We start from the raw sequence: 14,304 nt of genomic DNA on the forward strand, positions 1-14,304 counted from the left end.
AAGACTTGTTTTCAGATTTTTTCCCCCTACATTCACATGACCAAGTAAAAGGATGTGGTTTCTGTTTAGAGGATTCAGTCATTAAACCCAAACTATGATCATTACATTATATAACCAGATAGTAAAGTCTTCTAGGCTGGGACCAATTTTCTGTTGTATTACATGGAGTTTCTCTTACTCCCATGTATATTGAAATGTGGCCACACATGGTATGATCCTGCCGGGACCCTGACAGGATCGGAGTCCAATTTGGTCAAACATGTAGGTGGCAAATTATATGAGATCTGGTCATTTGGCGTTCAGGCTGAGCAACCAGATCACTTCTGTTGTCATTGAGAGGCCATCTGCGGTCATCTTAAGGCCGCATTTGCCACCATATCCAATCCATTGTTTGGGGAATTCAGTAACCTTTTAAATAATATTTTGCTGTATTTCAAAACAAATCTAAAGCCTAATTTGGACAGTAAAATTAAGCTGGAGGGGCCTAAATAATGAAAGCTTGATTGTAAATTTAACCCCTTGAAGCAATAACTCAGCCATCTACAAACTTAAACAGCAAGGAAATTAAGATTCAATCGGCTGAGCAAGTAAGGTTTCAGCTCCATCCAACCAAATCTTGAAGGCTGATTCCTACTGGTTAATACCCCAGAAAAGAGTAGGTTTAAAAAAAAAAAAGTATAAAAGATATTTAAAACAAAAAACAAAACATATTTACCTGGCAATCCTCCTACATAGGTATTTACTCCACGCTGCAAATTATAATTTAAGGTAGAGAGAATGATCTGTAATTCTGAATCTTGCAATTCCATTTGTCCAAGTGTCCCATCAAAAGAAAGGAGTATTTGGTCTTTGCTTGCAGAGATCTCCACAACATGTTCTTTATCACAGACATTTACTTCTAACTGACAAACTACAGTGTTTTCTACAGACAGGACGATGAACTGCAGAGGAGAATTAAAGTGACAAATCAGTCATCACTAGTAAGAAGGAGCGAATCCTCAGCTAACCTGCTTTATAAAAATCAACAGAAAGAACTGAACAGGGCCATCTTAAAAACATTATGGGCCCCCGGGCAAAGCAGTGCACCGGGGCCCCTAGATATAGATATATAGATGTATACAGATATAGATATAGATATATAGAGATAGAGATAGATAGATGTACTTGCTCAGTGACCCTTGAAGGTTTTTTTTGCAGGTTTTTTTCTTTTGCAGGATTATTTATACTCATTAAGAGCCGTGACAATGGGGCCCCCTTGCCCGTGGGGCCCCCGGGCAGCTGCCTATCGTGCCCAATGGAAAAGATGGCCCTGGAACTGAATAGTCGCCACCCGGCTGGATTTATATATTGGTGTTTTGGTAGCTAAGGCAAAGATGCCAAACAGCAGGACTGCTTTTATACAGTATAATGTATCTGTAGTTGGTCAGTAATATTGCGCGACAACTATGTCAGATTTTTGGCCTGATTCATTAAGGAGCGTAACTGGCGTATCGCAAAAAGGACCGTTACTACAGCCTATGATTTCAGAGGTGGAACAGGGAGGGGAATGGGCGTATGCAAGTAGTCATTGTACAGTAAGGGCATGCCAAGCTAGAGCACAAGCAGCAGTGTCAGATTCAAGCCTTGGGCACCTCAAAAGGTACGTGATCTTCTGTCGTATCACTTGCACCAGCTACAGGTCAGGTGTTAAGTGGCGATTACTAGTGATGATGGCTATGTTTACATGCTAGAACATGTGTTTGCAATCAGGAGCAAATGTAAAAATTATTTTATGTACAGCAGACATAAATTACACCCCAATAAATGTATTTCACAGATCCCCCCCACAAAAAAACTCAACTTATTTTGTAATGTTTTGTTGTTAAATTACTATATTAACAGGCGACATTAATTTTTTTTTACTTTTTTTCTGTGTTCTTTTGTGACTTGATATTGCACATATGTATCGAATGTATCCTGCAGTGTCCTTTCTATTAGAGCAGAGTGTATCTAGGCTCGTATTCACCACCAGACATTTCTTCACATCCGCTCCTTGTTGAATACGGATGTGAGTATACTTGATGCACATGCGTTTTTAAAAAGATGCACATTACGTTTGTTTTCCCGTTTGGTAATGAATCAGGCCCTCTGTGTTCTGAATCTGAAAAGGCATTGGGAAAGTAGTGAGTTATGCTGCTTCAATACAATCTGTGCCAAGCCCTATTGCAATGGCACCTGGCAGTCAAAGCGGCTGCCTATCTTCCCTTCCCTTAATTCCAGCCTTAGGTTTACTAATTAGCAAATTATATCTAATTCACATATTACCTTGGCTACTAGGGGAATACATGACTGTAATGAACTATATTTGTGAAGGTAATACCATCATTAGCTTTATGTTGTTGCAGCTTCACATGAATGACATATGTCCCCCGTCCCCCCCCACTCCCTCAAATAAAGGTATGGAATAGTTTTGACATCTTTGCCAGCGAGCAAGAGAGACAAAGTTTGTAAAGGATAGAACAATTTGGGAAATGACACCATCTTAAAGAAGTTATCCTACCAAGAGAAGAGAAATTAAGGCACTCCCAACATGTCAAATCCTTTTGTAAATTACGTATAACTTTGGCTATGCTGAGTTTGTAGAGTGTGGCTATATTCTTGGGCTGACCTTACTCTTAAGGAAGCAGACGGACAGAGAGCAGACATCAGTCATCAGCAACAGAACTTCATCTCACTCCTAGACCAACTCAGTCCAAGCCTAGGCATCCAGATGTGAGCCCCTCCTCACTTACATATCACTGGTTTTATTCTGTTTTTGTAGATAAATAATTTACTATTTTCGTAATAACAATTACAATAGGCTGAATTAGTTCTAAACTTACTTAATTTAGGAAGATGGAGTACTGCGAGGGATTGGACCATGAAGAATTACAATGTTCAAGGGGTGAGGGTATAAGGCGGTACAGTCACCTTGAGTGAAAAACTGTAGATCTAGGCCTATCTATACAGATACATCATCTATTAATAGATTATGTCAATCAGCATTCAGAGTAAACAAAGGATGTTAAGATAATGTGACATTTATTAACTATATTAGCCATCTAACACCACATTCATTGTATTAGACTGCTAGTGTACTGGAAAATTAGAGTGCAATTCATTGCAATAAGATATATTGACATCTGGTCATAGATTTGCAAGTGACAACAGAAGTGAAAGGGAATTTGCACCTGTGGTACTTGCCAGAAGGGCTGATGTACTTTAGACTACAAAGTGAGCTGGTCTGGGATCTCAGATCACTTTATAAATAATTTGCTCAATCAGTGCAGTTCTGATGTTGATAAAACAGTCATGGGCTGCAGCTATTACAATGCTTTTTTTAAAATAAATGAATAAATAAATAATAAATGTGGTCTTTTATTTGCAATAAAAATTCAGGGCCCGATTCATCAATTCACGCATACTGAGCGCAATGTGCGTTTATTTTAAACACTCACGAAAATCGGGCACACGCATGCCTGAATCCAACAAGGAGTGGATCTGAAGATATGTGTGCTGATGAATTCAGGCGTAGGTTGGCTCAGATCTACTACATAGGACATTGCAGGATATGTCCAATACCTATGTGGATTATAAATTTGCAAAAAAATGCATGGAAAAAAATATTCAGTTAATGTCACCTGTTAATATAGGCATTAATGATAAAACATTTAAACATGTTTTTTTTATTTAGTTTTTATTCCAACAAAACAAATTTATTAAGATGTTTTTAATGTCTACTGAACATAAAATACATTCTTACAGTTGCTCCTGATTGCAAACACACGTTATAGCATCCACCATAGACTGTCATCACTAGTAATCAGTACTTAGACCAGTCTGGACATTTGAGATGCCCACAGCTTGAATCAGACGAGGCTGCGTGCACTCATGTTTGCCATGCCTTTACTGTACATTAACTATGGGTGAATGCTCCTTCCCCGCCCCGTTCCCTCCCAGAATTTGTAAGCTGTAGTAAGTGTCCTTTGCGTATGAAGATTAATTGAATGAATGAATGTTGCTGCGTTTAGTTGTATATGGTCATGTTCTGGGCATGGGCAGATCAAATTTATGGATTATACTCCCAAAGATCAGCATTTACATTTCTTGATTAATCAGGCCCTCAGTGTGGTGGTTATGTGGCCTCCAGAACATAACAAACATGGTTTTAAATCTCATTTTATAACATTATAACTCTGTACACAGTCGTAAAGCGCTACGAAGTACAAACACAGTAATAAACCAAGACTGGGTATTAACGGAGACAAACATTCAGTAATTGCTGACGCTTGTGTCCATTTGTGTCTTGGGAAGTCATCAAATATCTCAGACTACTGTAAAGCTTTTATCCACTTTGCAAACACACGGGCGATTTATAGGTCCTAAAGGTCAAAGACATCATTTTACAAACTATATTCCTGACAAGTTGAGCTGTTGTGCTGGATGCTGATGCAGGTATAAGCATCACTGATTATTGCAAAGATAAAAACTGTGCATATTTAAAATTCGTGAAGCAGACAAAGGTCAGAGGCACAAACAAAAATTGGAGCTGTCCAAAGTGGCATGTAAATTGTGCTGGGGAAATTTAGCAGGTGTTCTTATGCAAATTAAGAAGTGGAGCTTTATTGAAGCTATTTTCATATGTTATTATAAATATGTCAATTTAAAAAACATGGCATACTGTGGTAAAAGCATGGAGGACAGTACAGTAAATAATACTTAGCATGTGTTACAGCAAAGGAGAATATAATTAGGATGCTTAACAATTTATTACTATTTACATAGCACCTACAAATCAAACAGTGTGTAGACAATATTTAATCACAACACACCAATCCACATCAGCACCTGTCCTAGTGTAGACTTAGGATATATATATATATATATATATATATATATATATATATATATATATATATATATATATATATATATATATATATATATATATATATATAAAAATAATCACATGAATGTATACTAGGGCTAATTTTGTCAGATGAAAATTAACCTACTAGTATATTTTAAAGATAGGACCTTGGTCAGAACTGAACTCATGGCCCCAGTGCAGGCAGTAATACTAACCACTTTTTATGACAAGATGCCCAGAAATGTAAAGAGCAGAAGGGCCAGTGGTTGCTTACCATCCACAGTCATCTTCTCTTATATATCTTATAAGTCCTGCTTACAGATTGAAGCATTGCCAATGTCGCAAATGATGTGAGCACACCGTCTACTGGTCACTAGTGGTGACTTATTTGAAACCCCCACAAAGGTGGGAACAAATAAAAACAAAAATTTATAAAGAATCATGAAAAATGTACTATATTCTCACAGATGTAAGTTGTGGGGGTAGGTTCACAGCACCTTACAGTGGACCCTTATAGCATTTTGTGTAGGAAGACCAAATACCACCAAATTATCTATTAACGTTTATTCTGCAGTTCAGCTCACCTTTCTTGATATAAAATAATTGTTGATATACACTACAAAATATTATATGACTGTCTCCAATGGTTAAATAAAAGGATAGAATGGTCCACCATCACTCACTGAGTGCCAGATCATCCATTGTTGTTCATCACAGAAACCCAGGAACGATATCTGTCAGAACCCTACTAGAAAAGTGTGTTCTGCTTTACCAATACAGATAAAAAAAAAAAAAAAAAACACAGCACACCATTTAGTTCTATATGGAATAACATTTGCAGTATAAACCCATTTATTGTAAAACTCCTAAGTGTGAAAGTGCAGTTAACAGACTTTGACAGTCTGACATTCGACTTTTAACAGTCAAATTTTAAATAAAGTGCCCTTGTTTGTTTATTCACCTCTGAACTATGAATGTATTACTTTCTGTATAACTCACATAAACAAAAAAGAAAACAGTGTAATGAATGAGAACCACAGGGTGCATGACATCTAGGTGAAGGATTACCTGCTGTTTCACTTTTGTGGTAGAATGATAATCAACAAGTGCTAGTGACAGGATGACTTCTTTATCTTCCGATACAAGAGCAAAGAGCACTCCAGTATCTGTTGCTGGATTTATCTCTGCACTGACATCTACTATCCAGTTTGGCTCATAGTCGTCCTTATTAGATAAATTCACTACAAGAAATCAGAAAAATGTCACATGAGTATGTATTCCGAATGGTGTTTAGAATTCAATTCTGATTTCTGGTTGCCGTATTTCTCATGCTTCTGCTACTAAGTTTGTTTCTGATAACATAAGGTCAGATGATGCTTTTATAGCATTCCATGTGCCTTAATTAGCTACACAAGTAGAACTGTTATTGATGATACATTACAATAAAACATTCTGAACACCAATTATCCAGCTAAAGCAGTGCCTATTGTAATACAACAGAGATTTTATCAAAACAGTAGAGAAAATATGCACTTTGAACATTGGTAGGAGGGTTACATAGATGGTATAAGAGAAATTAACAGCATTTGAATGCTTTTTTTTTTACAGAAAGTTCAGTAAGGAAATATAGGCAGTAAGGTCAAAACAAATTTACTGTAATCAATGAGGAAGAGTGCAAATCCTCTTCCTGGATAATAAGATCCTCTTCCTGCAATCAGGAAACACTGCATCTTTTCAGTCATCCGCACAGCCTCTTGTATAGAGGAGTCATCTCCGTTCAGCCAATTCCAGCCCCGCATACAGCCATCCAGACGTGGGTTGATCTGAGAGCAGACACGGGTTAGCACATCAGAACAGCATCAGTCTTTATATAGTTATTGTCTTTATGGTGGCACTTACTGGCTGAATGAGCTCACTGCTTTTAAAGGGAATTCCTCCAACTGTCAAATTAAGTTGGTGTAATCCTTTGTCAAGTGTAAACAGATCTCCAGACACCGCTATTTTCATGACTGCATCTTTGTTGACTTTAATTACTATATTACGGTGCAATTCCTCAACAGAAATCTGCAGAGGAAAAAAGAAAAATACTATTTAATAATCGGAGGGAAGACCAAACATATTGAACAGCATGCTCCACGCCAACATTCAATCCTGACATGATACAATCAAGTCTATGATGTCCAAAAACAGTGACAGACACATCCAACAGGTTAAACGTTTATTCCTGCCTTATTACATACATCGTCATATCTTAATGACATCACACAATCTGAAAGCAAGATTATGCCAGCAAGAATGGTCTAGCACATGGTGCAAAGATCTGTGTTGTGCTATATCCTCACTGTATGGCGCTGCGGGTTTTGTGGCTCATTATAAACAACAATAAATAAACAATAATAATCCCATACTAACCAAACAGGTATAAGCAATTAGCAATATTGATTTACCAAAGGGTTAAGACTGCACCAAGCTCTCCATTCATCTTCCTCTAATTATAATGTCACTTTCTGCTTGAAAGTATATAGTATCTAGCGAGGAAGGGTGCACCCGATCATTTAACAAATACTAATCAAATAACAAACAGAGAAAAGAGAATGATCATCTGAGTTCGTGAGTTCGGCTTGCCTCGTTAAAGCTTATAGCGAAACGCGCGTAAAGGCGGACGCCGCGATCGCTGCTCAGCTTTCCCCTAAGTAAACTGGATTAGTCCATAATTGCAAAGCACTGATGGTAGCTGTATAATCCTCAGTTCAGCGTTTATTTGCCTTGTCAATTGTGGAGGCATAATAGTGCAGCGATAGAGTAGAGGCTAGTGGGATCAGTTAGAATACAATGTAACAAACCCCAGCCTCACTGAAAGGATTAACCCTAGAAGGTTTTGCAGGCAGTTATATAGAGTGATAACAAGAAACAATACTGCTTCTATCTATATCCTAATTCTCAAACATCAGATATTTTATGATATGTTATTAGGAGTACCTAAAAAGGGAATTATTCTATCATGAGTAATAGGACTGGTATATATTTATACAATTTATATTAAGAAATAATTTAGAGGGGTTATCATAAAACCTACCAGCCCTATTAAACATTATTAATAATGATTAATTATATGCAAGATGTGACTAATTAATCCATCAGTTTCAACATATTGAGCATAAATTAAGTAATATCAACCATGTATTATTGATGTGAAGTATTAGAACAGAGGACTATCAGTATCCACCAATAGGGGAATTATTTAAGAACAGAATAATTTTGATATACACCAAAATAAAAAGACCATTTGTTCTGAGCAGGATAGCGGTTAGACAAGGAACTATTGTCTATTTTATCAGTATTCTGTTAATTTCAGTGTGTCAATTCATTACATCTTTTATATTTTGCTACTAGACCAATTTTAATCCATTTAATTAATAAAGAATAATTTTAATGATTACAGTACACAGCAACATTAGATATACGTTTATGCTGTTTTCATTCTGAGTGCCCCAGATGATCATTCTCTTTTCTCTGTTTGTTATTTGATAAGCAATTAGCAATCTACTACAGTCAGGTTAATGAGATCTGTGCCAGTGTTTCATTGGTTATTGTAGCACATCATTGCTCAATGCAATATACATTGCTATTTGCAGCCTTGATAGTTAGTGGAGGGATATTGGTATTTTTTCTTCTCTCACCACAGGATACAATTACTAGAAGGCTGCCCAAAACAAATGAGACTCTGTACTTGTTTGCTGTGGTTTCTGGATCTCATGATTCTACTTCCACCGCTAGCAGCTCTATAAGGTTGTCAAAATAATTCAGACACTGGATTATCACGCAGAGTTTAGGCAAATATGAATTGAAAAATACTGTAATGTAAAATATATGATAGTACAAATTTAGAAAAACAAGAAGGATTGTCTAATTATCTTCATTCTTATTGTCACAGAAAATCAAGTAGACACTTTGCATTTCCCCTTAACACCAGGAACACTGGTGACTCCATGGTGGTCTGGAAACATCCATTAAAACACAATTTAATTCAGCCTGGCATTAAAGGTTAAAATAGTGGCTGAAAATGTACAACTCAGACTATATGTATGCAGTGTGGTAGGAGTAGACTAGACATGACTCCATGCCCTGGAAACATTAGCAGAATCTTCCTAAGTTTATGTTAATATAGAAATGTATTTCATCCTTTTCCTGCTCTCAATATTTGTACTGAAACTACATGGGCAAAATATATGACCTGTAACCTAAAATGTATATATAAATTACTATTATTAAAATGCACAAATGTCATAACTGAAGATAGATAAATTGGAGAATAAATATTTTTCTATTCATATGGGACTTGTTGTGATTAAGCCTATTGAAATAGCTGATACACACACACACACACACACACACACACTTGTACTGTAACTTTAGTCATTTCTTGGAGACGTTACACAATTAGATTAAAAAAAAATGTCCTGGAGATTTATTTTCAACATACCAAACACTGCAAAGTTGGTGCTCTCAAACATTTTGTTATTCTATACATGTTGCTACCCATGTAATGAAAATGTGTGGGAAATACTTACTGTCTGCCAAATACCATGGTTTAGGACTGGTCCAGTGCTCGTCACTCGTCCTATTCCATTATACTTCAGCTGTAGCTCAAGCTTTCCATTTCGTAGACCTAGGACTATCCATGAGCTGTCTTGATGGCCTCCAGCAAAGAATATGACACCTTCATGATCAAAAGTTCGAAAGTCGAATTCTGCCACAAGTCTAGCAACATGCCAAGAAATAATCCAATAGGGTTTATAAGAGCACGAGATATTCAAAATGCAAAAGCAATATATTACACAAAAACACAAGTTCTAAACTTTAAACCTACCAACAATATCAAGAATCGAGAGAGAGAAAACTAATTTGTCGAATTAATTTGAGTGCATGTATGGGCATCTCATCTCCATGCAATTAGATGGAAAAATACATCTCACCTTTTCTTGATTTTGTATACCCCGAAATACATCAGATACAAATAACAGATGTATATATAAATAAATGAAACAAGAGAATTTAAACAGATTATTGAAGAGATGTGACATTTTTGATTCTCCATTATGCAAAGCACTGGGTTGTGGATTATAACAGACTGTGATCTGAAGATTTAACTGCAAATTAAACTACTTAAAATAAATGGTCAGTGTTTGTTTACATAGAGAGTAATGACAGATTTTTTTTTATTGATGTCCAAACTTTGCCAGAAAAATTTGGGACCAAATCAGTGACATCTGGAAATTGGCCGCGGATGCCGAAGGGCTGACTCCTAGGCAACACTTATTGCACTTTGTCAGATTACATTCATTATTTACGAATGACATCTATGCAATTCTGGGACCTGTGGCCTTTTTTGGCCCATACATGCAGCTATTTGCTGCAAGTTAGGTCAAGTCCAGCATTCCATTACTAGGAATAATCACTTTATTTGAACTGCTGCAAATGTCAGTGAAAATATAGGCAGAAGTCATTCTGTTCAGAAAGTATTATCATCTGCATTTTTATATTTATTAACATGAGTACCATGTTGCTTTATGGCTCCACAATACAATTACAGTATATTCATATAGTGCATTAAAGAACTCTTATAATGGTCACATTTTAATGGCCATTTTTCTGGTTTAGCAAAGCGATAAAGTTTCAATACCTGTCTGGAAGATGTTTTTTAAATGGGAATCCAGTTTGAACAACCCTCCACTTTCCCATTTGCCCTCAGGGTAACAAACAGGGAGATGGCCTCTCCCATCCATATAGTAAATAAGGGAGTCCCATCCTCATGACTGCAAGAGCCACTGAGCATAGTATAACGCTCCAGTAGCAGTACAGAGGACTCTACAGTAGTCAATCCAGTCTTCTCCCACATAGGTTAATAGAAGCCCTCTAGTCAGATATATGAGAAAGTACTGGATATACTTCCTCCACATGTGCTGCAAGTTCCCAGTAAGACTGGCTCCAGGTAATTGGGTTCTGTACCCTTCTGCAATGGAGGGGGGGAAGAAAGGTCCTATCAGCAACAAAGAGAAGCTGTTTTATCTCAACACATGGCAAGTGTCTCCAAGCTGAGCTCTTAGATTTGACAATTTCCCTCCCCAGGAAACAGTTATAGTTTTTTTTTTTTAACAGGGTGACCTTCAAAGCTACAATTTATTGTGCTGAGCACTTCAGAAGGAAATTGAACTGCTACTCTAAGAGTGATGTATCTAGGATACTCATGCAATAAAACTTAAAAATGTATCTCCCTTGAAATAATTATGTGCTACAGGGATATTCCTGCTGATTAGGGGGGTAATTTAGGGTCAGGTGCAGCGTTCCCTCTAAGCTGAGCAATCTGGAAGGAAAGAGTTAAAAGGTCACTCTAATAGATAGAGGGAAGGAGATTCTAAGATCCCCCTTATAATCTGGGGTGCTGGTCGGTGGCCTGCTGTCACAAGGACCTAAGTACATCATGACAGGTAGAATATGAATGAAAAGCAAAAGTTTTGAGGGAGAAATTACCTCAGAATGTGGCTCTATAACTGGAGGGGGGGTGCTCAGTCAGGGAGAGTATACCACATTACCTCAGAATATATTGGTTTGACTAAGAGACACCACATCTGAGTTATGTTACCCCAGAGACACCCTGCTGGGAGCAGAAAGGCAGTGTGTATATTGAGGGGGCTGAGAGAACAATAGCAAGGACGGTGCCAGAGCTGAGTGAGTGATGTCACCTGCACAGAGAAGGAGTGAGTGAAATGCTGCTGAGAGAGAATGGATATACACTGAGGCACCACTTTAAATGTGACGTTCCTACTAGCCCCTGCAGAGGAGGGGAGGGGTGAGAGATTATACCCCCTGCAGAGGAGGGGTGAGAGATTATAGCCCCTGCAGAGGAGGGGGTGAGAGATTATAGCCCCTGCAGAGGAGGGGTGAGAGATTATAGCCCCTGCAGAGGAGGGGTGAGAGATTATAGCCCCTGCAGAGGAGGGGTGAGAGATTATAGCCCCTGCAGAGGAGGGGTGAGAGATTATAGCCCCTGCAGAGGAGGGGTGAGAGATTATAGCCCCTGCAGAGGAGGGGTGAGAGATTATAGCCCCTGCAGAGGAGGGGTGAGAGATTATAGCCCCTGCAGAGGAAGGGTGAGAGATTATACCCCCTGCAGAGGAGGGGTGAGAGATTATACCCCCTGCAGAGGAGGGGTGAGAGATTATACCCCCTGCAGAGGAGGGGTGAGAGATTATACCCCCTGCAGAGGAGGGGTGAGAGATTATACCCCCTGCAGAGGAGGGGTGAAAAAACACTGTGAGAGATGAATGTGAGCTAAAAAGTCACCAAACTGTGCAGGAGGAGACAGGAGATATGAACTGTACATATTTACTTTATTGCTGTAACTGTTTAAGAATGTGCTGGAGTGAAGGAGTGTAAATAAAGAGCTTGTTTTACAATATAAGATAGTCTGGCAACCAAATGATTGAGACCTCTGTTTCCACTGCACCTAAAGTTACATCACCTGTGTCCCAAGAGAAAGCTGAAAAACCTGCATGTGCAGAGACCCTCTAGTCATCTTATGCCCACACCCAAGAGCTAGCCAGGGCAGATAAACAAGCCAGATGAGGAGGTGCATTACCCACCTATGCACCTCAGGACCGCACACACAGTGACAGGGCATTACATGCAATATAGAGATGGTATGGCGCCCAATTTACTGTGAAATCTATTGCACTGCACCACCCTGCAACATCTGGGTTCACACTTAACAGACAGTGCTGTAACACCTGCATGTACGTGGACACTCTGGTCACTTATGCCCACATCCAAGAGCTAGACAGGGCAGAGTAGAGTGCAAGCAAGAAGGTGTATTACCTGTCCCTGCACCCCAGGACCACGTACAGTGACAGGGGGCTATAGTTTGATTATACTTTCATTTTCAAAAAGACTTTGGTATTCAGTCAGCACAATGAAATGACAGAACTAACAGGATTCTACATTTTTATGCAGCAATTTTCACACACAACTATTATCTGGTGGATTTAGTAAACAAAATGATATTAGCTACTTCTTATACAACCGGGTCCATCGATGTTGTAAAGAGGTCAAGTTAAGAATTCAAGAGAGGCCCATGTGCAATGTCAGTACAAGCTATGTGCCAATGAGGAGTGAGAAATCATAAAAACCCACTAAAGTCATTATACTCGGTGTTAGGAAATTCTTTAGAGAAAGACATCAGGTTTGTTTCCAGGACCTGGGCCAAAAAAATAGAAATTCTAATGCCAAATTTAAAGCCAGTTTTAAGTCAGGAAAAATTTTGTGCCAAAATTTCCCCTCACCCTAATGGAGAAAGCTGAAAATGTCAAGCAATGTTTTCAGAAAGAAAATCCAGACAAGGCTAGGGGCCAGGTGTGCTGAAGCCAAAGGGACGGAAAGATGTATTAACCATGATGTAGTATTAGACAAAATAAATACTTCACAATTTGTATAAAACAAATGGAACACCAAAAGATCACGGAGAATAACTGCAGTCTACAATATTCTATGTACATTAGCTAACTGAAATCCAATGTATACTACATTGTAAATCTGTTAACCACATATAAAATGAGAGAACTTGCAACTGTAAAGATATAACATGTCTTCACTGTTATTTCTACTTGTTCCTGTTTGCAAACTGTATGTTAGCACCTTGTCTAATTTCAATAAAGTAATAGCGTTTCAAAGACTAAGGTATGCTTTCCAGGAAAACTGTATAGTATGTACGCAAATGTTCTACTATGCTATCTGTAATATTTTCAAAATACCATATCCCATATAATGACATCACTTTTAGTGGCTAACAAGACTAACATAGTTGCCTACTCCGGGAGACTCACGATTTTTGGGAATTTATCCCGGCTCTCCGGGAGAGCAGGGCAACCTCCTAGTCCCTGTCCACTTCAATAATTAAGTGACAGGGCTTATGACGCGATTGTATGTATGGCCCAAATATATGTGACTCTACCGGTTTAGAGTTAGGACCACCCTATTAGCAAAAGCGCCGTGGAGTGGCAGGTGGCTTAAACATACATTTGCAAATTTATTCAACTGAGACTTTTGCATTTTCATGTGCAAGTAGAAATGGCAGTTCTTTTGCTGGCTATAGCAGTGTGCTGGGGGATTTTTCTCTGTGTTTGTTCCTTTTAGGATAACCCCACCCTTTCAAGCACCTACTATGAGCCTATAAATTCATTGAGCAACTTCCACTTCTGTATAGGACTTACATAGTTGCCTACTCTCCCGAAATGCCTGTGTGACTCCCTAATTTCTGGGATATCTCCCAGACCTCCGGGAGAGCAGGACAACCTCCTAGTTCCTGTCCACTTAATTAGTTAAGCAACAAGGCTTAGGACGTGATTCACGTGTCATCGTGG

General features: G+C 38.4%; 1 protein-coding gene across 2 annotated transcripts in view; it reads right to left on the bottom strand.

The window, feature by feature from the left end:
* Positions 1 to 14,304, bottom strand: part of GAS6 (growth arrest specific 6) — a 65,510-nt gene that overhangs the window by 769 nt on the left and 50,437 nt on the right. For both annotated transcript variants that reach the window (XM_075200167.1, XM_075200165.1), the window contains 5 exons: positions 9,460 to 9,649; positions 6,788 to 6,952; positions 6,543 to 6,711; positions 5,957 to 6,129; positions 716 to 941 (listed from right to left, as the gene is read on the bottom strand). In XM_075200167.1, the coding sequence (XP_075056268.1) occupies positions 716 to 941; positions 5,957 to 6,129; positions 6,543 to 6,711; positions 6,788 to 6,952; positions 9,460 to 9,649 (923 nt within the window). The remainder of the gene's footprint in view (positions 1 to 715; positions 942 to 5,956; positions 6,130 to 6,542; positions 6,712 to 6,787; positions 6,953 to 9,459; positions 9,650 to 14,304) is intronic.

The sequence above is a fragment of the Mixophyes fleayi genome, chromosome 2 (genome assembly GCF_038048845.1).
Source record: "Mixophyes fleayi isolate aMixFle1 chromosome 2, aMixFle1.hap1, whole genome shotgun sequence".
Classification (NCBI taxonomy): domain Eukaryota; kingdom Metazoa; phylum Chordata; class Amphibia; order Anura; family Limnodynastidae; genus Mixophyes; species Mixophyes fleayi.